Genomic DNA, 26,133 nt, shown 5'->3' on the forward strand with positions numbered 1-26,133 from the left:
AATTGTCTAAATCAAACTAAAACTGTTCAACCCCTAGGTACTGAATATGTGGACCCCACTGCCTATAGTTGACTACTTACCGAAAATATCGGTCAATATGTAAGATATATAATTGAAATTCATATAATAAAATAGATAAATTAAACTCTCGGTAATAGTATGTCTTTATGTGAAAAATGGATTGAATCGGATCAATACTTCCTTTAATATAAAATTTTCCCAACACCTGAAGTAATTTCCCGGGCTTTGATCCTTGCAAGTTGCAGGAGTATTAAATGTTCGTTTACACCTGAACTTAGAACTTCCTTACTTGTTTTCTCATACAAATGTGATTTGAAGTATTGTGATATGTTCAAGGTAAAGTTATCTGACACATTTAAGTGCTTCAGAAAAGAGTGACTTTTTCTAATGCTAAATTATTGCTGCTGCAATTGACAATATTGAATTTCCATGTGAACATTTCCTTATAAAAAGTGATTTTCTCATATGCGCACTTATGAAGTATTGAGCTCTCCGAGACGAAATTCGTCAGCTTTGCGAAAGCCCATCTGCCAACATCATAAAAGTGTATTAACATTTCCGAAGTCAATGGCAATGCGAAGTACCGTACGAATGGATACATACACTATATATCTACGAATGGTATATAAAACAGAAGCTGATAACAACTGTTGCCAAGTGCGATTGATTTAGGCGTATGCATATAGTCGTATAAACATCTAAAGGCCAGATGGAGTACCTAATGCCACTTGCAGATGTCCTTAAAGTGAAAACAATGCGCAAATACAAAGAAATTCATAGATCAAGGCTAAGTTCGGTGAATCGGTATTATACGTATAAAAATATCACTATTTATTTTATACTTATTAATATAAAATATCCTTGCAAATACTCGTATACATTTGCATATGTATACGCTATATGTAGCATACCATATATAATATACATATGAATATATAAATGTGCAACTCACTCTCAGACGAGCGTATATAAACCTGAGCTAATAAACCCCATACATAGCAAATGTTTTTGTGGTTTATTAGCATTAGGGTGGTCTAATTAATTTCGTTTAATTTCGATAATCGATTAATTTAGGTTTTTCCTAATCGAGTATGAAATATAATCATCAAATATTGAATATGGTATACACCGGTAGCCACCAAAACAGGGACGAAAAATTCATTGTGTACCACCATAATATACATCAAAATAAGACAAGAAAGAAGTAATTTTGGCTTTAATGAAGTTATAATACTCTCCACAAGTGGTATATATACACCTAATTCTGTTTTTGCACGGTATATTGGTTTCAGAAAAAACCTTACACAGGCATTGATCTTTAATAAATAAATATAAATTTGTGCTATTTGCAATTGCTCTGACCAGTAAACTAGCTTGTATACATACAAAACGAATTCCTCTAAATTTGTGATATGTAAAAACTACACAAATTTTTATTTTCAAACCGTGTAGAAAAAAAAAAACCGTGAAAAACAGAATTAGGTATATTTTATAGGTTCTCCGACGTTTCCTTATTGAGTGTTACAAACTTCGTGGCAAACTTAGTATACCTTAATTTTTAAATCAATTTGCCTCGGCGAATTTTTTTTTGTTTAAAAAAATACAGTTTTCATACCATATTTATTCAAGCTGCAGTTTTCCAAATTCTATTGCAATTAATTAATTAATTTATAGAGGTTCTTATAAAATTACTTGTTGCTATTGACATCAATAGATTTTTCCCAGAATTACCAACAATTCGTTTAAGAAATATTACTACGAAACAAATTTTTTTATAACTTAGTTTTTATACATGTGAGCGATAGGTTGAGAGAATTGTGAAATGAAGTCGAGAGACACCCGTGAATTTCCAAACATGTTCCGAGCCGCATTAGTAAAGCTGATACATGCGGATTTATATATTGTACATACATATAATGCTGAAATGAATGGTTTGAGTCAAAGGCTAAATGAAATACAAAATAAAATTAATTATGTTTTTTTATGAAACCTTCTGAATGGAAGCCACCAATTACTTAATGCCTTCTGGAAGCTGGCTGTGAAAATGCTACAAGTGCAGAATATTAAAGATCGATTTTGTGTCACCTTATTGGCACACTGTGGCATTGACACATACCCATATATACAGCATTGAAAAGGTATATATTATATAATATATACACTAAACAACAAACACACTACTTCATTAGGTGGTATGTTTCTGCAAGCACCAGCATATGCAACAAAGTCATCAGTGTGGCGCTTCAAGCGGAACAAAACAACAGCTTAGATTGTCATTTGTTGAGATGCGATGCCAGGATATGCCGAAGGACCTTGTAGTGGTGGCATTGCAGCGGCAGTAATGAAGCAGCAAACCGGCACTGTCACCGCCACGACTCGAGCAACAGCATCATTGCCATAGAATATTCATTGCGACATGAGCTAGAGGCTGCCATCGCTGCTGTTATGTGTTACAATGAAAGACGAATGCCATAGGTAGAGGCAATAGAGATGCCGATGTCGATAACGATAACGTTGTCGATGCCAATCCACTACGCTTCGAATGCCGAACGATTTCATCGCCATTGAAACATTAACGTCTGTATGTATGTAGGTCTCCTAACTCTCTAAACATTACCGTCGAGCACCGAGGTGAAGGGAGTTTGTATTGCAACGAACTGGGTGACCAAGCGAAGCCATATACAATGTGTGGCAATGCACAATATAAATGGCGTTGAAAGCAACTCCTTTTTATTGTAATTGACACGGAGATAAATATTTGCTCTAATGGTGGAAACACTTATGGCTTGTGCACTTCGCTCGTTAAAGTGTCGATTGTGGAACGAGTGATTAGTGGAGCTAGTGCAAATTTAGTGCTGCCATTTAATAAATGACAAAATATTCCCAGTGACAGATGACAGGTGACAAAAGCACAAATACCTGGATTTGCCTTGAGTGCATAAAAAACGACAAAAGTCCTTTGATACAAATATATATGCCTATACACTTAGTACAACTTATGTACAAAGCCAACTCATTATTGCCTCTTTCGGCATTTTATCGCAATTTCAGTAATGAGTAAAGCAAACCTTGACTATAACGAACACTGACACAGCGATAACCATCCTTTCGGAATGCCGACTGCCTAATAAACAGATTTTCCACAATATGGCTGCTGATAAAGAGCAGAGCAAGAGCAATAACAATAGTAATAATAATAAGAAAATATTAGAAAGTAATGAGAAAGTGAAAAATGAAAATTGATTGGAAAGTGAAAGTGAAAGGCGAAAACAAAGTGTGAAATGTGAAAGTCACACCACAGCAGAAACCCCTGACTATCACTCGTATGCGCATACTAGAGAAAATGTATGAAAGCAACACGACACATGGAGAAAAGTGGGACAGGCTTTCCTTGAGGGCAACGATGACTCGCACACACAACCAACATACTTATATATTATGTATTTGTGTATATGTGTGCATAGTATATGAGTGAACAACTTTTTAAGCGAAACTACAGAACCCAACCGGCAAAATTGTCTGGGAATTTTACTAATGGCGCACAGTTTATGTAACTGAGATATTCTTTTTAGATTTCTAACTGTCACCAAAACAACATTTAATAGTGTTAATAGAAGTAAGAATGTCGTAGACTTCATGCGTGATTTTTGTGATTTTAAATTACAAAAGCTTATTTAAATCGGTGTCCCATTTACTGTGTTGTTATAAACAGATAAAACCCTAAGTATACTAATATATATTAAAACAATAGCGAATAACAAAAAAAACATTAACTACGGCTGCACAGAAGCTATAATCTCTTCACAGGTGCATTTTATACAGTATAAATCTTTATCTTGATTTTGATTCGGTCAGTTTATATGGCAACTATATGATAGTTTGTATGGCAACTATATGGCTTAGACAATCATCTATGTCAAATTTCGTGAAGATATGTTGACAAACAAGTTTACCATACAAGAATATGATTTTGATGGTTCAAATATTATATATGGCAGCTATAGCTGTAGTGGTACGATTCTGACAAACTAGCAGCTTCTTGGAGAGGAAAGAACGTGTTCAAAATTTCATATCGATACCTCAAAAACTGAGAGACCAGTTCGCGTATATACAGACAGACGGACATGGCTAAATTGATGCAGCTCGTCACGCTGGTAATTTATATATACATATTACATTCCAGAATTTTTGTTAGTTCTTGACTTACAAGTACATACCATAAAATGAAAGAATCAGACCGAATTTAAAATTATGTTATGTCGGAAATAAGGGTGGTTGTAATACGACTTCATCCATTTTAAACTGGAACTTAAGAACCAAATGTAGTTGAAAATGGATGAATTGGTTCCACCTAAGAGTGGGCCGATTTTATTCTTTTTCACAACTTATTCTATAAGAAAGCTTGGAGATCAAGGTTACCATCACCATGACTATCATTTTGCGACCACCATTTTCTGAAAATAACAAACACCTAATAAAGAATTTTGTATTAATCTAATATACTCGTAATATTAATCTAATATACTCTAAATAATGCATGTATATAAAACATTTAACTTTTCAAATAACTGAGAACAAATATTTGTCTGAAGAATACTCAACTAAACTTCGATATCAATGTGTATTGAAAGAGTATGAAGATATTCAACTGCTGTAGCATTCGCCACATCGGCTTCAACAGAGATCCTTAGCTGACTGGGAAGTTGAATGCAGTTTATATGTAGGCGGGTACACTTGCGTACTCGAATACTCGTATATATTCATGCATCGTAAGTCTTTTTGCTTGGGGACTCAACTCACGTCTATGTACGTGAATGTGTCACGACAGTTGATGCATTGCAGCTAGCGCAATGAAATTTCTCTAATTCGTTTCTTGTTTACCACAAACGACATGTGTCGAAAATATAGAAAACTCCTTGACACTTTGGTTATGCACAACATAATTGTGGAGACTTAGGGCGCTTTTTTCACTTTGCAAAGATAAAGATATAAAAAAACAACAAGAGAAGCAGAGCACTATGAGTTAAGCTTGCCGATGTTAATTTAATTAAATATGAATTGTTTGTATTAAGAGTGTTACACACGTATATACTATTAGCAGTGTAGTTTTGCCTCACAGATTCTACTGCATCGATTGTATGGATGGTTTAATGGTTGTAGAGCTAATTTTCTTACAACAGACAAGTCCTATATATATATATAGAGTGATCTATTTGTCATATGCGTGTTTATTTTTCGTTTTTGAGAATTCGGTTCTCTGATTGAAATAAGATTTGATTTTTATAATTACAATGCTCAAATGTCTCCCATTTGATTTTTGTACCTAATTCACATAGCTTCTGGATTCGGAGTAAACTCTCGCATTTCTAAGTATTAAATTTCTGCTAAATATTTTCAGTATTCGTAGAGGAAATCATTAGACCCATATCACAATTTCATTTTATACTAAGTCTCATTTATTTATTGAGATATCTCGAACACTTACCAATATGTACGATATAAAGTCCATACGGGTGAATTACTTGGGCAATCGGGAACCAAGTGCCTCTTTGCACTAAGCGTAACATTTCCGTCTATGCTAATAAAAATATCTTAGTAAAAATCCCGAATAGAGCAGTTTTCAGTTCTTTTCTCTTGTCTAAAATTCAGTTAAATATACCGGTTCGCTTTTCGAAGTAGTTTAGACCCTTACTATAAAAATCTTGTAGATCAAATTTTGAACTAAATGAACCATTCGGGCGCATATGTCCTGATTTTAGTTCTCATTCCTGCACCTTTGATTTATCTGACTCACTTTAAAAAAAAAAAGAATACATCGTTTTCTCTTAACAAATAAAATCGTAACAATTTATTATATCGTAGTTATAAATCTTAGCTCTTGAAATTTTAATCGCCTATAATAGATAGTCTATGGACAATTCAAATATGAGTTAGAGATATTTTATTGCAATACTTAACACTCATTGAGTCTGAGATTGATTCTCAATTTTCGAGATATTGCTATAAGATACATGGACGTAGAAATCAATAACTACCGAAATCGCATTTAAACTGTCAAAATATATATTGAGATATTAAGATATGTATCAGCTCCTCTTTACTACTGCGACATCTAGACCAGCTTGGCATTTGTGGTTTGCAAATGTATGCCTCGACAAAAATGAAATTTTCTTCCATTTTGTTACAGCTTTTATGCAGTTTGAATGTGAAATAAATTATAAGAGATGTCAAATAAGAAAAAATTATAATTCCACCTCCACATGCTGTCACTTTCGAAGAAAAGTTATCGCAAATAAAAAAATGCTAACAGTGGTTATATTTCACTCTCTACTGAAGTCGAGTATTTTCCAAATTCCGAGATAATTATATTTGGCAGCACCGTGAAAGTTCGTATTATAATAACATTAGTAATAATAAATAACGTCTGCGTCTCTAAGTATATGAAAAAAGGTTAAAAAACTGTTTGGTAAATATTATGAAGAGCTAGGTTACCTTCACACAGCGGCCTCACATGTCAGTTATATATATGTATGTTCTTTGATGCATCACAATGTTCGGCTAACGTTCGTTTTCACGCCCAAAAAGTATTTGGATTACTGCCAACTCCCAAACATGGTAACAAGTTGCCACATATGATGTAATTTTGTACTTTTTCAGTCGGTTTTAGTATTATTACTATTCGTTTGATGTGGCAGAGACGATCGATTAAAAATTGAATGGTAATTAAGGTTGATTGCTTTATGAATATATCGATTTCATTGAGAGAGATGTTCTTAATGTTTACGCTGCTAATGTTTATACAAAATATATATATATTTTTATTTGAAAACAATAATAATCGCTTTATTATTCGGGAAATAGGATGGACAAAACCAAACCATTCAGCACATATTTCGAGAACTGAATATTTGATTTTATATTTCCAAAACATGCTTAGTAATTTTTCAGTACGATTTTAGCTCCTCGGTTCGGTATTTCAGTTTGTGGTTTGTATATCTTGTTTTTTTTACCGCGTACTTAACTGTTATATTATTGAATAGTACCCTGTATAGGTTATTTTAAGTTTGCCACGAAGTTTGTAACACCCAGGAGGAAAAGTCGGAAACTCCATAAAGTATATAAATATTTAAATAATCAGCGTGACGTGCTGGGCTGCCATACAATATGAATAGCTTTTTCATTTGACCTCCTCTTCTTCAAATTTGGCGTGGGTTATTGTTTAAGGTAACGGTGCAATCTCACGGTCGGAATCAAAGGCTTGTATGGAAAACTCTTTCATTTGTCAAGGTATCTTCATGAAATTTGGGACCGATTATTGTTAAAAATATCGTTACAATCTCCGAACAAATTCTTCACATGGCACCACTATACCATATAGCTGACATAGAAACAGACCGATCAAACTTAAGTCATTGTATTGAAAACTCTTTTATTTGTCAAGATATCGTCACGAAATGTTGCGTCGATTATTACCCAAGGCATGGCTAGAATTTCCGAACATAACCCCTATAGCATTTTTTTTTCTTTAATGTAAATAAAATAAAAGAGTCCCTAGTGAAAATTTCTTAGTAAAATATTATATTGTTTAATTATATTGCTTATATTTGAATTAAAGTTAAAATTCACAGAAGAAAGCTTCTTAACGTTTCCTATAGATTTCGAATGCCAGATTACATTGTCTTAACCATAAAGAAATGACCCAATTTCAGTTCGAAGAAGGACACTTTTATTTCATTCAACCGCGCTGAGCTTAATCTCTGCTACCCTTTGTCTCTTATAATTATTCACAGTTATAAATCAAAACTAACATTTTATGCCTTCCGCCAGCCATAAAATATAAATAAAATAAAAGTTAAACACATTCGCAGATTATCATTGCTCTCTTGTGAAATGCTAAACAGTGCTGAGCGGACAAAGCATAGAGGAAAAAAGTACAATTTAAATAGTGTAAATGGGCGGATACAGCCGAACAAAAATAATAATGGAGATCCACAAACACAAACAATTGCAACAAAGCCACAAACAGCTGTGAATGTGAGTTTATGCGATTTGAAATGTGACTGCGGCTACATACATATATGCCGTAGTGGGCGCCACGTTAGCTTAAGGCGCGGTGCCGTGTGCGCGTGCGGTGGTGCAGAGGTGTTGGCGGCATTTGCGTCGACTTAGCAGTTATAACATAGAAATCTTTTTATTATTGTTATAAAGCGAATTTGTCTAAAAGCGCACGACTCATTCACCCGTGGACGCGTTCACCCGCGCCAGATTTACACACATGTAGCAAAATAAGAGCGTACATTTCTTTTTTGTGCTGCAGATGCGCATATATTTATCTGTATGCTATGCTTATGCAGGAGGCGACCGTGTGCAGAATGCCACGTCCTTTCATCAGAATAATTTAATATTTTATCCAACCAACAGCCGAGCAGAACTGCAGCAGCATAAAGTGCATGCGGCGGCGGGTGCAGAGAGATATTGTGAAGAATGGTGGTTAAGCGGGAAGGAGGTCAAGAGAAGCGCAGCGCGCTGTCGTCTAAGGAAGGCACTGAAGGGCAATGGAGCACACAATCCCTCATACATATATACATAAGTGTGTATGTATACATATATGTATATGTATTTTTATATATATATATGTATGTATGTTTGTGTAGGATCACCAACACATATAGCATTCACATTTTCAGCCACACATTTGCATCCGCATCCGGAGACTACGAAAAACGTATGAATGGATGCATGATAACTGCGCCGATGGCAACGGCAGTGTCGCTTTCGTCGTGCTATAGTTGCACCTTCGCCAGCAGCCAGTATTAATAAAAGAAGAAAAGGTAAAGAAAAAAGGAAACGATAGTCGGTTGGTAAAACAAGGGAAGGCCTGATCGTCGAACCGACGAATAACAGAGAGGAGACTCGCTAACTCTGCCTGTTGCAAAGTTGCAGTAAATGCAGAGAATGGTAAGTGTTTAATCGGAATTGGTATAAGATACTGATCAGCCATTTACCCAAAATAAATTCATGAAATAAAGAGCCGGACTTTGGAGAAAGTTCCAACGCATTAATTTTTAAATTATAGAGAGTGTTTTTCTAGACCTGTGGTTTTCAAGAAGAAATAAAGCACATCTTGTGGCCAAGAATTCAGCTTTATTATAAGAACAAGGGTTTGCCATTTTGTTTTAAAAGTGATTTTGGATAAGTGACCGCCGCGACTCGAATAAATTCCAGCCGAGAGGCCTAACCACTTTTTGCACCAATTGGGGTCATATGTCAGCAATAACACGCCGAATATTTTCTTCCAAGTGAGCTGATAAAATTTTATTGTGAAAATCGGGATCGGTGGTCATCTTGCTTTGTGCCGATTCACCGGACATGTGACAGGCTTTATGGTCATTCGGCTTCAATTCATGCACTATTACGATTTAATAAGCCTGCGAACCAAAAGCAAAATGTTCCATAAAGTGGATGCAATTGTTGCGCGCTATGGCGGTTGGACTCATTCTGCTCTTCTTCTATACTTTGCTCCATAGCAGCAATAGCGGCGTCGGTGTGCACTATACGGCATCAGGATGCGGATTATCCACTAGAGTAAATGATGCGAAAACGATCCATGCTTGCTCAAATTACTTACTCTGCTGGGCGATTATATCGACCGAATATTGGTAATAAATATGCATGATTTGCAAACATTGCGCCGGAGTTAGTCTGTTCATTGGCAAACTAAACTGAGTATATATCAAGTACCAGCTGTCAAAAAGACCAACTCCGAAAAAAAGATTGCCTTATTGAAAACCACACGTCTTAAAAAAAATGAATGTACGTATATTAAACAAAAGAGACTGCCGCAGTAAAGCTATTGTATAGCATTTTTTATCAACTAATGCAATAATTACTTATTTTTTTTAATGCAGTATATTTTTTTTCCTTTGATATTAATTCAAGTTACACTTTTTGAGCGTGGTGACCTATAATAAAACAATTTTTTTTTGTTTATTGAATAAATGAAAAGTTAATATTGCTTAAAATATTTTTATTATCTTACAATACATGTAGGTTATTCAGGAATTTTTATCATTGAAACTATAGGTTTATTTTAACTGAAATAAGAAACATAAGTTTGAGACTTGATATCCGCTAAATATCTGAAAAATACCGCGGCAATGGTGGTCCCATATTTTGCTGTTGACACTTGTGGATCATTATTCATTTTCAAATTCAATTTTTCCAGAAGAAAAGACGCTAAAATTCAACCGCTCTGATTTTTTATCAGCGAAGTTGATGTTGAAATCGCCAGCCAAGATAGGAAAATTTATTACCACTATCTATTTATTAATTAAAATTTTTTAAATTCCATATTTTTATTTGCCATTACAAAATTGTATCTTAAATATTATTATTTTTGAACCACCCTGCTGCCTTTTAATTGATTTTTTCCGCTTGAGATATGCGAAAACACGCCTAAAAGTATGCAAACATTTTTTGCATACTTTGTGATTGTGTTAGGATATTTTTCGTTACGGAATTTCTCGATTCAGTCCCCGCGCTCAAAGCCCGCGATAGAAGCTATAAAAACTATAGGAGCTTAGAAATTGGCAGCCGTCGTATCTTAGATTTTTTTTAATACCCTCAATAGGTAAACTGGTAGCACCCAGAAGAAAGCGTCGGAGACCCTTTAAAATACAAGTATATTGATATAAATGAACTGCATTATGATCTGAGTTAATTTGTATGTCCGTCCGTCTGTCTGTATACCAAGTTCTTTAAAGGAAAACCTTTTTATTGACAAGATATCTTCACAAAATTATACACGGATAATTATCCAAAGCATTACTACAATATCTCAATGAATTATTCAAATCAGGTCACTATAACATTTAGCTACCATACAAACTGACCGATCAAAATCAAGTTATTGTATGAAAACTTTTTATTTGCCAAGGGTATTATAGCTTCAGTGGAACTGAAGATAGCGTGTTTTTTTTAAATTTATATACAAATATCTAATTATGTTCTTCTTCTATAGAACATAGCATATTAAACAAGGAATATCCAATATTCTGACTTCAAAACTGAGGATTTGCTTACACAATTTAAAGATTTGCACAAGCAAACATATCTATGAAACTATTTTTGTCTAGTCTTCTTCGAAAGCTGCCGCCTGTATTGCGCAACATTTTATATGTTTGTTTGAGTATTTTTCAACTTGTTTGTCACTGGCTTGGTTTATCTTCACAATTCATCGCATTCAGGTTTTCACTATTCTTATTTGGGAAATTTACAGTCCGCATTTCTTTGCTCACCATTTCTTTTTCGACTCATTGTTGTCTTCGTCATTATTGTACAGATTTCCTTGATACACACATCTATACTCAGAATCCCCATACATGGCATGGGCTCTCGTAAGGCGTGCTGAATGTGCGGCCACTTGTGCTGGCGGTGCAGCCGTGTGTTTGGTACGCGATACGCGTCAACGAAATTCATTCAGCAAGCAAACGAAAGGACTCATATCTGGCGAGTAAAAATAAACGAATGATGAAAGCAAAAACAAAACAAACGCCAGCAATGAGAATAACAGTAACAATAATGCCAACAATACATAAAAGCTGCAAAGCAACGAACGGTAAACTGTAGCAACAATATAAGCTTATCTCGCATGCATTCACCGAGGTATAACCATTCGTATATACATATGTACTCGTATGTACATATGTACAGTCGCAGATACATGCTTGTTCGTTGGCACAGGTGGGCTGTGAATGTCGTAATAAAATTATATAATACGTCATTAAATGAACGGGATGAAGGGAAGCACAAGTCAAAAGATGCAAATAAAGATTACTGACTATCACATTTGGTAGTGAAGGTCGCACAAAGCGGGTACTCGTGCAAGTATAATATTAGCTGGTGTGGCATTTGCGAGAGAGAGAGAGAGGAATGAATGAAACGTGGCTTTGTGATTTGTTTTGAAGCACACACTGGTGGAAGAAGATTGGCGTTTTAACGAAAAAGTGCGTGAAGACATATGATAAGATTTAAAAAATTGGTGAGTTACCTGTGGTTCAGAAATCGGCTGTGAAATACATAAACATAGCAAGCGAAAATAATGAATCTTCAATTGAGAAACCAATTCAATCGAATTTTCTCCAAATAACCTCACAAAATTTGAAAGTATATTAAATTACAAATAAACACATCATTCATTTTTGAAAGTCTCTTAGCCTGACTCCTTTAAATTACATTATGAGGCGGTATGTCAAGTACGTTTTCTACGAGGCAACCTACAACTGTTTATTTATTTTATACATTTTTAACAATACCATGATTCAAGCCCTACGCAGGGGGGTCCACATATTCGGTATACGATGGCTTCAACAGTTATGGCAGAGATTGAATGAATTCATTTACATTCTCTGCTAATAGACCAATTTCTGAGATATATCTTTTCGATTCGTTGTACTATATTACAGTTTTGTATCTTAATTTGCGGCTTAGTTATGACAATTTATAGGTTGTATATAATTTGCGTTTTGTCGGCGTGGCAGTGGTACCGAACTTCTTATGGTGCCAAGTTTTATCAATCAATCTTAGTTTTTACTCAACGCACGGATGGACAGAGAGTCAACATTTTAATTCGTCTCGTCAACCTGATCCTTTATATATGTATGTATAATCCTATATATATTTCGATTAGTTTTAGGTGTTACAAATAACCATGAGGTGAATACAATTGTTATACTCTGTAGCAACATGTTGCAAGAGTATAAAAAATAGCCATCCTTCTAAATTAAGGTACGTAGAACTCATTCTCTTTAAATTTGTCTAATTAAATAATTTTTTGCGTTCGAATTTCTGAGTGAGTGAGAGAATGAATATTAAAAAAAAATAGGAGCTTTGAAACAGCTAATATCCAAAAACCTGCTTAAGCCAAAACTCACTGTTTTTCAGAGAGCTCGGAGTTACATAACTGAATCTATATTGTTTTTATTACTAGTGTTATTGTAAAAATGTGAAAGAAAATGGCAATGCAAAAAAATACCAAAGTTCAAATCTGTTTTGGTTTTTTACTAAGTGCAGGACATACAAGTATACTTAAAAGTGTTTACTTCTATTTAAAAGTGTACAATTATTGAGAAATAATTTTGTTAATAAACTGCAGGCCAATATATCTCATGTGGCATTTGTTGCATTTAAATTATATACATTGTGCCCATTCGTCGCCTTTTAACACTTAATTCACTGGAATTTGAAAATATTTTTTTCTATACGCACATGGATTCGACCTCCACGCATTGCTATTCGCACCAAATGCTAAGTGCGTACGCTCGGAGCGCTGATAAATGAACGAACATTAAGAGCAATGTTGGGCAATACTTTCAACTTCAACAACAAGGTGGCAGCATAACGCCAACCACAAAATAATCACGAAATCAGCGCGAAAATTTCACACATCACCGATAACATCGCCAGCGGCGCATGGCAACTCACTGGTACAAAAAATACAATATGTGCAATTCGATGTCGATGTATACATGTGAGCGTGTTGCTGATATAAGTGGGTAATTTTGTGCGACCTTCGTATGTGTGTAAGTTTGAGCTTTTATTAAAGTTTCCTGGAGAAAAGTAAGATTTGTGATCAAATGGAAGAGTATATTGGGGTAATTGCAGCAGTTTGGCTGTTTAATTAATTTGAAGGACACGACGTGTGAATAACATATTAGACGTGGAACAAAACTTGTGCGTCTGATTACTTTTTCATCATATAAGGGTTAATATCCAAGATCCAAAAATAAAACTTAATACTATTATTAAAAAGGTTGTGATCTATATTTGGGTAGAAAATAACACACCAAATATCAGCTTTAGCTGTGAATTATTGACAACTTCATATATTTGTTTGTAAGTGCAAAGTTTTCCTGAAGCCTGTTTATAGTTATTTTAAACGAAAATTATAAAAGAAGGTTTCCTTTACTTATTTGATCACACTTATATATTTAGTATATGTACATACACATATATAATCCTAGATTTTGAAGCATAATATACTCACATCTGCACATTGTGTACAACAAGTGTATTAATAAGTACCACAAATGGGAGCATACTTGTCGCAGTAGATATTTGAGCAACTGGCATTACAAGAAAATCACAATACTCTCACACATACCCAGCTTTAGATGGATGTTTTATGTGGGCACGTGAAAATTGTATAACTTAATTCATGTAGTTTGAAAAAAAAAGTCGACAAAATGAAAAGTTTTACTTTGGAAAAAAGGATGGGTTGTCAATTTTATTACACATAATATGTACATATGTGTTATTACAATATATTATAAAAATATTTGTGCAACTCTGATTTACTTTTCGTTTACCCAACGCATCTGACCTGCTTTGAAAGTTAAATTGGAATTTTCGCCTGGAAAATTGATATTAGTTATCGCTCTCTATTTGAAAAATCTGTATCTAGTTTAACGCAAGTAATTTAAGAAAAAACGGTTTAAAATATAAAATATTTATATAAAAAATGGAATGTAATGTAAATAATTTTGTGAAGCACTCTTGGCTACTCTTGTAAGATGTTATGGGGATAGTATTTTTAAGTTTGTTTGAAGTTAATGTTTAGAGATTAGTACTCATATCTGCAAGATTTAGACTAACAGACAAATTTTAGGGTGACAAAAGATGCGGTTGATTGCAAGCATAGTGAGTTCTTAAAGCACAGACACTTACTCTTATTTTAGTTCGAATAACGCGAATTTACATTCTCACGAACTAGTTAAAGTAAATATTTGCTTTAAAGTTTTACTTGGAGATAAAATATTATGCGATTTGGCCGAACATAAAGTTTACTCACGAATACCGGTATTTCCCAAGGCAATTTAAAGACGCATATTCAGCACCATATAGGGTGCTTAAGTTTGGCTAGTTCAAAGAGGCATACTGTTTTTGGAGAATACCATTCATTGGACAATTTACTGCTGATTAGCTAAATTTTTTACTTTGAGGTGTAAGTAAATATTAAATTGCATTTTTATAAAGTCAAAGTATTATCCTGGTCAAGTTTTCCCAGCGATTGCCAGGTGTCCGCCAAGGTCAACAAATTTTGAATATTTTTTTGTATTTTTTTACATGATAAATAAAGAAAACAAATTGATATTCTGCGGTTAGCAGCCATTCTATGTACTAATACAAGGAAGGATGGATTAAGTTCGGGTTGAAGCGAAAATTAATGATAAAATGTTACGAAATATTTCAATATTCGTTATTTTCGATTTACTATTAAAAACTCATTTAGGAAGCACTTAGCTTTTATACTCTCGCAACATGTTGCAGAGTGTAACAGTTTTGTTCAGCTAACGGTTGTTTGTATCACCTAAAACTAATATAATAATAGATATAGGGTTGAGTAAATGGTATATAAATGATCAAGATGAAAAGACGAGTTGAAATCCAGGTAACTATCTGTATCGGTCAATATATAAGATCTCTTAACAAAATTAACTGAACATATAATATTGGACATACTAGAGTTTAATGCCGGAAATATGTGACATTGGACTACGAATTACCCAAACCCCCATGTACTAAATATAATGATTTTTGTTATTCTAACAAACCTTATGGTGAATATGTGGGTTAGTGTATGAGTTATATGAGTTTCGTTGACGAGCGCAAAAAATACTTACTCGGGGTATGTCCTTAACTTGAAGTCCAATAGATTTCGGGAACGGAGAGGATACTAGTGTGGCCAGTGTTGCTCTTTTTGAACTTGAATTACGCTGAGATAAATACGAATAACTCTGAATTTGTGTTGTCTATAATAACGAATAAAATATATATAAACCTAAACTCTCAGCTGTCCAAACTTAAGAGCTTCCTTGCACCCACATTATACAATTTTAATAATATTACACATCCCTGTATGCAACCATGACGCATGAATGTGTGTGCGTATATGTGTGGCTAGCGCTCCCAAATTAACATGATTCTATGTATACAAAACATTTGTGTAAAGCTCTGTGTTTTAAAAAGCTCTCTGACAAGCAGCTGCCATATTAATATCAATCATAATAAACGGAACAATTATTCTATGCTCATGTAATGCGACATGTACATACACCTACACATAAATACCACATTTTACACATATGTACATATGTGTGTACAGTTTGTGGATAATTAGTATAATAACGCATTAGGGCATATTAGAAATCGTATGAAAGATATATAAATTTTATTTTAATTTTTATTGCGGTAGATATACTCTATCTGATAATAAGAAAAAAATAAAAAACTGTAAGGTAAAGGACCTTCCTGTTACAATTAAGAGCTCATACTTGGAGAGATTTTCTTAGAGGTGTCTAAGAACCTCCTTGTGCAGAGTCCTTCGGAGTACCAAGCGAAAAAAAATATTCGAATTTTTTCGACCCACCCTAATATATATTCATATTTGATCAGCGTTACGAGCTGAGTTGATTTAGCCATATCTGCCTATCCGTTCGTCTGTCGTCTATATACGCGAACTAGTTTTTCGGTTCATTGTACATACTTTTTTCTCCCGAAGAAGCCGCTCATGTGTCGTTAGCGTCGATATCAGACCGCTTTGAACGACAAGAATTAAGTTGTTGTATGAAAAATAAATGAATATACTCATATACCTACAAGTGGTTTGGAATAGTATCACCAGATTATGTCTATATACGTAAAGTAAGAAACCTGTCCAAAATCACGCACACCTCGCTTAGCTATAAGAGATATAATACTTTTCGTAATAACAGGTATCAGTAGTTTCCTTAAACTCTCAGTAAAATTTGATTAGTTTTCATTTGAAATTCAGTAAAATGGGTATCGGAACCATATGAAAAATCCTATTAGGCACCCTAATGTATGCCCATATGAGCATAGGCGTACATAAGAGTATTCATTGCGTAGATTTGCAGTAACTCTCGCCCATTTCAGCTCATAAATTATGGAATTCAAATACTACACATATACGCATTATTCATGTAAACGAAGGCAGATACATTCTGTTGCGTATAGTCGCACAAATCACAAATCTACATACATAAATGAGTTTATATGTAGTCACGAGGAATCATTTGAATTATGCGTTGCACTCGGCGCGCAATCCGATTGTAGTTGGTAAATAATTGAAATTCGATTTTAGTTGGAGTGAAAGTGTGACGCAAAAGTAGTACACATACATATATATCTTTACATAGATGTCTGTCGATTTACATACATATGCATGCGCGTTTATACTATGCCTTGCAGTTATGTCAATTATATACTGACACTTAGTGATTTCATTGAATTAGGTAATCTCCTCGGGCGGGTGTTTACTATTTATCGAACAGCAGAAAACTACAGTTATGTCAAGGGTTTATAATTTAATTGATTTGGCGGATGAGTTACACGCCTTAATAAACAGTAATTTTTACACAGACTACCGATTAAGCAGTATTCATATGACTATTCACATATACTTAAGTTATATAATAATAATAATCGATTCTCTAATAACTTATGTAAATACATAAAAAGACCAGTGAGACTGCTTAAAGAAAAGCGACAGCATGTGCAAAAAGGAATTAATTTATAATTGCATGTAATAAGTTTTTCATGATACTGTATTTTGGCGGCAAGCTTCACTATATTTCGACCACAGTCGTGTTTACTTAATCGATTAAAATTCAATTTTTATTGAAGTAATTCTACTTTTCCACTGTCGGATATCATCAAGCCGAAATTTACAAATAGAAGAAGAAGCCATGGCAAATAACGGCAGAACATAATATATGTACTTAGGTGGAAACCACATATTAAAATAACAATTCAGTTATGTATTAAATGGGCACCGAAGTTTAGGTGTGACAAATCGATCTAAAACTTCGAGAGAACCGGACCATGGGACTATAGAGCATGTCAAAACTTCTCCTCTTTCTTTTACTCTCGTCTTGAAAGTGTCCAGCACATCTTTAAAAAATATTCTTCAAGTAAGTTAACATTTACAACTTGAATATTATGAAATGGTCAGGTATATAATTTCTAAAGAGGTGCGCCGTGCTTTTGATCGTTCAGTTCATATGACAACTGAAGATTGCAGAAACGGACCAAGATAACTACATTGGGGTTTTATTAAATATCATTCGTTGTGTTCTATTGTATTATAAAGATAAGAAGATACCAACGTCAAAGAGAATCTTACAATGATGGCAGAGACATGTTACAAAGTTTGTTAGTACCAACGCTACATAAATTCATTACGATCGAGGTTTCAACAATAAGAGACAACATGCCGCACCTCTAATGACTCTTTAGTGCTGTTCAAGCAATATTCAGAGAAAATTTAGCTCGCTTTCAAATTATTACCGCATTAGAAACATAGGACTAATACCAAATGCTATATTATTTTATTATTATTTTGATGTTTACAAACGATTCTTGCATATTGCAAACTACGCCAAGTCCAACTTCATTGGAAAAATACAGTATTTGGTTCAAACACTACACGTTCACACTTTCGTTTTCTAATGAGCTACTCAGCTATTTTGACTTGCTACTCGCTCGTGTTTTAAGTTTTTAAAATAAATTTATAACGTAAATTCAAACTCGTCAAAATGTCAGTTTATGGACTCACCTAAGGTTTTCGATACGCGGTCGCCGGCCTTGTGGCCGATTCCTTCGATGGCTGTGATCCTTTTTACATCTGCAATCACAATGCATAACGCAGAGCGCGATTGCTGAGATCACTGTTATCACAAATGGCACCGTAAAGAAATGTATGATCGTCGCTACCTGATTGTCGTGATTGTACGACGTCAGCACGACCGTTTTATTTTTACGCGAATAATAGCAGGGGAATATCGCACCTTCGACACCATAGTATGCATTAAACGTTTTACATGTAACCGTCGGCGGATAGCCACACCCCTTTATATTCACTAGCAGTGTGGCCTCCTGCGACTGTTCCCACTCCGCGGTGAAGTTAGTGTAATCGGTCATGTTCTCGGGTATCGTAATATTTTGTTCGATAAACGTCACATAAATATGTACACAACGATATAGATCAGAGGTGCAACCTTCGCGACACGAACTCCACGAACAATTAAATATACCGATTAGATCCTCCCGACGTGTAGTTGTGCATAGTGTTGGACTATCGATGAAATCGTGACTTAGTGTCGATATCGCAGGATCGACATAGAGCGGCACCAGGAATAAAAGCGAGGCGCCGGCCGTCACCGAGAAGAAGGCAAGCGTAGACGTACTATAGAAGCGTACACGTTCGCGCCACGAACGAAAACGCCGGTTGCCATTTTTCTTTTTTGGAGCCAGATCTCGTTTTTTACGTAACCGTAACTCTTGTTGTTGCTGCTCGAGTAATAATTCTGAACTGCCACTCCTCATATTATTGTCCGTGCACACAGGGCGACGATTACTGCCGTAACCGTAACCAACCGCTGCCGCTGTCGCTGTCGCAGTCGACCGCCCTCTCGCCTCGGCGACCGTATCCGCTTCCGCGATGTATATTGTGTTCGCGTGCGCGCTGTGGCTCACCTCGTTGCACGAGCAACGAGTGCCAATGAGCGAACTTACGGCTTCTGCGTCGTCCGTGTCGATGTCGGTAATATATTTGATGTCAGCGTCGCTCGTAGCTTTGGCTCTGGCTTTGGCGTTTGTGTGGGTGGCGCGGCTGGCGTAGCTGCCGCGGGCGGAACGGGAGGTGGTCGCAGTAGCTGAGACGGCAGTAGTGGTGGCTGTGACAGTGACGGTGTTGACGCCACCAACAGCAGCAGGAACTGATGCAGCAATATTAGAAGCAGTAGCAGTTGCAGTTACACTAACAGTCGTTGTTGCAGTTGCAATTGTAGTTGCAGTTGTTGTGGCAGCAGCAGCAGCGGCCGCAGCTGTAACAGCTGGGGCAGCAGCTGCGCTGGTCGGTTCGCAATCGTTACTGTCGTTGAGATATATGTTGCCAGAGTTGTTGCTGATTGCTGCCGATGTGGATGGAAACGAAATCGCGGCAGAATTTGTTGCTTCCACTGTTGCTTTGGCTGCGAGCGAGTTTGTCTTATAACTGTTGTATTGTTCCACAGTTGGTGCTATTGTTGTTTATCTCGTACGTTAATATATGTTTGCTGCCGAGCAACTTTTTGTTGTATTCTACTAGTTGTTTTTGTGCTCTTTTTCTGTTGTTGCAAATCAATTGTTACAGTTGTTATATTGACGGCGCTATCGCTGATGGTTTTGTTGCAATTGTTGCTGCTGTTTGTACATGCGCGATAGTTTGAAAACCGAGAGCGTAAATGAGAACGATGAGCGCGGACAGTGAGTGTAGAAGAGATGAGCTGCCGCCAACAACAACAGGTCAGAGTACGAGTTTAGCTTTGGTTGCTAAATTGATAACGGCTCTATTAAGGTCCATTATAATTGCAGTAGACGTCGGTTTTGTTGTTGTAATAGTTACACTAGCACGTAGTTATATTCATTATCACCCTTTTCATTTATGCCATTGTAGAGAAAGTATGGTAAACTGCAAAATGGCTCACAGCCGTGCAATATTCCACACGCTCTGTCACTCAATTGCCCTATGTCGCCTGTTGGTACTTAAGTGACCTAGTGACCAATGCCACCCGCATCGAGTGTAACTGCTTCCCGAGTTGCTTCCCTACCGACGAACTCAAGGCAATAGCTTAAACTCTTGGAGTAAATTTGCGACCGCTCGACGGCTAAGCGCACTCTCACACGTGCACTCTTCGCGAATGTTTCAGAGACGCAGACAAATTAGTTAAGGCGATTTGATAAAAACACAGTCTTTTCGCACCAAACAACAAACACAACAGTGTGAGAGCACTAACGTTGGATACACTTAAGGATATCAGTGTTGGTAAACAGTGAGAGGAGCGTCTTATGCAGTTTGGGCGGTCTGAGAGTGTTGCGACTCTGCTGCGCGTTGTGTCGTCGCTTACAGCGAGTATGGCTGCTATCAGCTGTTCGTCTACGAGTAGCTGGCGTAGCTCATTGACAATGACAATGAAAGGCGACGACAACAGCGACGTCCACGACCACGAAGACAATGAAGACACAGACACCAGCAATGAATGTGGCGATGATGATGGCGATGGCGATGGCGATGGCGCTGTGAACGACGCTGCACAGGTGGCGGGGAAAATGGGGGGATTGTGGCAGACACGACTGGCAGCTGACACCGAAGACACTTTAGTTTTTGGTGCGAAGGTGGTTTTTTTCAGCGTTGATAGAAACATTTAAAGCTCTCGTCGTTTCGACAGAGTTAATGGAAATGATTTAAGAAATTATGCATGTGGATAACTGCGCTTTTCAGGTAACAGAAAACTTATGCGAAAAAATTACACTCTTCTCCACTCTTCCACTCTTTTATATTATATATGAAACATCAACGCGTTGCAGCATTATTAGAAAAAAGTTTCGTTGTTTTGTTAGTTTCGTCGATTTTTATTAGAAATATTAGTTTGAAGAGTAGAAAACAATTTTGTATACCATCATTTCATTTTCTTTTTCGTGTTTTAGTTAATTTTTACTTTACATGTTGAATGGTTATTGTTGACATCACACCACTGTAACACAAATTTATTTTATTATTTCAATTATATTTAATACATATTTAAAAATATTTACGCAGTGCTTAACAACTTTTTACGTCACTAATTTCAAATATAAATTATTAATCAATTATTTATTATTTTTATCAATTATTTATTTAGTTGTTGTTTGTCACAAGCAGAAAAATATTTGTCACATAGGAGTATTTTTTTTGTTTAAATGCCGCGGAACTAAGTCATATTGAATAAATAGAGACACAACGCTAAAGTACAGGATTCCCCACCAGCACGCTGAGATAACACTCTCCCCTCTGATCTGTCAATCAAACCTTAAGTGAATCCTCTCGTACTACGACACAGAAATCGCCTACGTAAGCCAGATAAAAGTAGTTTACCTCATTTCACAAGAATACGTTTTGATTATAAATTCATGCCCTTCACTAAAATCTAGTTCAGCAATAGAACCATAGAATTAAACCATTCCAATTAAAAGGTTAAAAATTATGAACATTTATTAAAACTCATAAATAAGAGATTTTATTCTTCAAAATGACTGGGTTTGATGAAAACCTTCGAGAACATATTCGGTGTGAACTGCAGATATGTCCGATGATAGGAGTTTCCACTCCCTCAAATGAATGGCAGCATTCCTTTTGATTTTTATACCCTGAATAGGATATACTAAATTTGCCACGATGTTTTACATTGAAGTTTTTATAAAGTATATACTCGTATATAACATAAGATCGGAATCAAGTGCTTGTATGAAGAACTTTTTCATTTGACGACAGATCTTCAACAAATTTACCTAAAGGTGCAATCTACGAAAAAATTGTTCAAATCGAGTCACTATAACATATGCGAGTAGCTGTCATACAAGCTGACCAATCAAAATCAAGTTTTTGTAAATAATATTTTCTATTTGTGAAGGGTATTAATAGAATATGTACTGGCGTCCTCAAATGCAAGAAACATGAAAGAAAAAAGCGAGATCTTACTTTTATGAGAAATATTCAGGAAACTTAATTTTTAGAAACAAGGAATTTTCACACAAATTAATTTAAAATATGATGTCTTTTTTAGAGTTTATATAGGCACATGAACGGCGCTTAATTTGACTGTTGAGAAAGTGGAAAAGCCAACTTGATATGACCGAGAAGATAATGCCTGATTAATAAATGGAAGTCTCTGCACCAAAAACTAATAATATTATAATATGAGTTATTCAATAAAAGCCTTAAAAATAACAAAAGATTCCATTTTTTACTACTTTCAACTATTTTCTGTTCGCAACTTACGTCTGCTGTGATTATAGCATAAAGTTATATCTACCAAGAACCCACAAGCTCAGCTCAATGTCGTCGCCACCCCACTGGTTACACACTAGCATTGATGTAGGTTAGTTTACATTGTAGAAAAATGGGAGCGTAATTGGGAGTGTCAAGCGAAAATGTGTCACACATACAACCGTATATTGAGGAATACTTGTATATCTGATTTTTTTATTCGAAACCTAATTTCGAAAAATTCCCACTCACTCTCTGCAGCAGGCGATTGAGAGCACACAGAGCGCGCTTTGATTTTGTGTTTGTTTTCGCGTTTAGGCATGTTTGTGTGTGTATGATTCCATTGATGATGACCCAAGTGTGGGAGGGTATACTTTATGTCATATGTTCGAATAGCATTTGTTCTATATTCCCCAGTGTCAACGTGAGCGTGTGAGTAGTTTTTGTTGGCTACTTTTATTTATTGCTTTATTCAAATAAATTGAAGTAGTTTGCAAAGAAATTTAAGAAATATGCGCTATAGATTTCCAGGAATCAAAGTTTCCCTACTTTCCCTATTTAATTATTTACAAAATTATATTTTAATTTTTAAATGCCGTTAATTATACTCAGGCTCTTGGAGACACAGAATGTTTTATAGTGTTTGCTTTGTTCTTTTTTTATGTTTTGTTGCGAGCAGACTCAGTGGTGTCATCGTCTGATTGTCTCGGCAAGCGTTTGTATGTATGGCATGTACATATTTTTTTCTAGATCCTAAATACACTATTTTGTGCATATGGCAATTTTCATGTTGTTGGTGTTTTATTGTTTTTGCTTAATGTTTTGTATACATTTTCGCTGTTCATTTTGGGAGTATACTGACAAATGACAGGAGGATGTTATTCCAGCGAACTGCCGTGCATGAATGTAGATATGTAGTGTAAGCGAATGTATGTATGTGTGTGTGTGTGGATGTCTAAACGTGCGTGGGTGAGTAAGCGCAAAGTGTAGTGTATTTTTTGTATTAAAATTTAAATATTTTTCCTTTTATGACCGTTGCTTTGTAGTCTTGTATTTTTTTTTTTTTTTTTTGTTTTATGATGCATAATAGTTCTGAATTTGTTGTTGGTTTGTTGATTCGCTTGCTGGCTTTATTGTCGGTTGGTCTTTGTTTTGCCAGTCACACCATTGCGGTGGCTTTGGCATTGCGTGACTTTTGCCACTCAGCATTGGTCATTTCGCCGTTCGAGACATATGGGCAACGCGCCGACGTTGTGTGGGTGTTGCATGCGCTACAGTTCACAGTTGCCACACTAAACATTATAATTTCGAGTATAATTACTTTCTATTTTCCGTTTTTTGCTATTATTTACCCACCTACAAATCCGAGTTCAAACAAGAAGCCCAAAAAAATATGAGACAGTCACGAGGTCATGCCTTATATAGACGTTTTTCCAGCGGCAACACCCGGTCCACGCTGCGTATGAGTAATACTACCAAATTAGCTAAACTTAAATAAGTTTGCAATTCAGCTAAGGTGCAGCATTGCGTATGAGTAACAAATTTTAAAATTCTTCAATTCGCATGCACAGACCTCGATCACTGCATACATTTTTTCCTTAGCATTTGATTCAACAGTTTCGCAGCTACGCTGGCCTTGCTTTCGGCATTACTCGCTTTTTAATAGTTATGTACATAACTTTGGCAATAAATGTTTCGCTGCACCATGTCTGTATGTGTTGGCCTCAACTGCAGCATTTGTGCTTGAAGGAACTTTTCTTAAAGCGATGATGCGTTTTTGGTGTGGTATGGTTTTAAGACACAACAACAGCCAGCCTTCGCGCGAGAAGACCTTGCCCCCACTGTAAATATACCGACCAACTAAGTATGTGGTTGGTGTGTGCGCGTATTATATTATGTACACTGGCCGCACAAACAACAAACCAGCAGTGAGCTAGAAACGGATCTTAAGTAGTCAACACTATGTTTTTATCTGAGGCTTGCGGCCACATGAGGACGCCACCCAAATATGCAGACACGAAACGTAAGGCGCACCACAAGTACTAGCGGCAGCGAGGCTACGTGCGGTGCTGGCGGGTGGGGGTGTAATTGCGAAGAAAAAGCGCGAAAGGAAAACGAAAGAAACGCAAATGAAAGAGAAGCGGTTGAGGTGTATAGGGCGCGTGTCTTTGGCGTTTTAGCGTAGATACTTAGTGCAGCGCCGTAAGTTAACCGCAGCTTTATGTACATTCATACACACATATACATATATATGCATACATAATACAATCGGGATATAGTAGCGCACACATTCACTGCTTTTATTCCTTGCTATGTAAACTTTCTACAACGCATTCGACTATAATCTTTCATTAATTTTTATTAAAAATATTTTTTTCACGCGCGTCTGCAAATCGTAATTTAAAGCTACAACAAATACATGGCCATTCATTCAGCAAATAGTTCGTCTTTATTATCTGCTCGTTAATCCGTTAATTTTTCTGCTTATTTTTCTCTTCATTCCATTTCGCTAGAATTGCGCTGACTGCGCGCATGTGTGTGCGTGCAAGCATATTTACACTAAAATCGAATGTCCGCCGCCCCGCGCTCCGCGTCTCACTCGCATTGAGGGCGCAGCGCACGACACCCACTATTCGAAAGTGTGATTTGCACGCACACACACGCACACAGCCACGCGCTTCGCACGCACTCACGCACACTCGCCAATGGCATAACGTAAGCGCACCAGCGTTTTCTGCAGGTCAAAGGCGAATTTGAATTAACGCGGTTTCGAACGTACAAACCCCAATCAAATAAAGTTGCAATAATAAGAAAATAGCACTTAGCACATGAATTTTCCTTACTTGCAACACTGCGCACGCACATATGGCTTTTAGCGTTAACATTATAAATTTTATTTACTTTCGCTTTAATTTTCTGCAGAATTTCTTTTTCATTACTCAATTTGTCTGCTGTGAATACGGAAATACGAATCACGCGCGTTAGCCTTCGTGCCGCACAAACGTTCGCCCAAAACTGAAAGACTCAGCGCTATGGAATCTTCGAAAGGACTCCGTCGCAGCGCGTTGCGTTGAGCGCAAATTAACTAACTCAATCGCTTTCCTGTTGCCAGTGCTGCAATGTCAAGTGGCGAGCGTGTAAGCACAATTTCGCGAAGTTGCTCTCGGCACGCGCGCGTTCTTCCTTGCTCGTTCGACTCGTATGTGGCTAAGATTTCCGTACGCAACTCTCATGCGCTCCCTTTTACT

The 26,133-nt window shown here is 36.2% G+C and overlaps 1 protein-coding gene across 1 annotated transcript in view; it reads right to left on the bottom strand.

Moving 5' to 3' along the window:
- Positions 1-25,923, bottom strand: part of Teh1 (tipE homolog 1) — a 73,819-nt gene extending 47,896 nt beyond the window's left edge. The window contains exons 1-2 of the mRNA XM_014242025.3: positions 25,729-25,923; positions 18,656-21,614 (exon numbers count right to left, since the gene is read on the bottom strand). Of these exons, the coding sequence (XP_014097500.1) occupies positions 18,656-19,425 (770 nt within the window). The 5' untranslated portion in view covers positions 19,426-21,614; positions 25,729-25,923. The remainder of the gene's footprint in view (positions 1-18,655; positions 21,615-25,728) is intronic.
- Positions 25,924-26,133: the final 210 nt, after the last annotated feature.

This window comes from Bactrocera oleae, chromosome 2, assembly GCF_042242935.1.
Source record: "Bactrocera oleae isolate idBacOlea1 chromosome 2, idBacOlea1, whole genome shotgun sequence".
Lineage (NCBI taxonomy): Eukaryota > Metazoa > Arthropoda > Insecta > Diptera > Tephritidae > Bactrocera > Bactrocera oleae.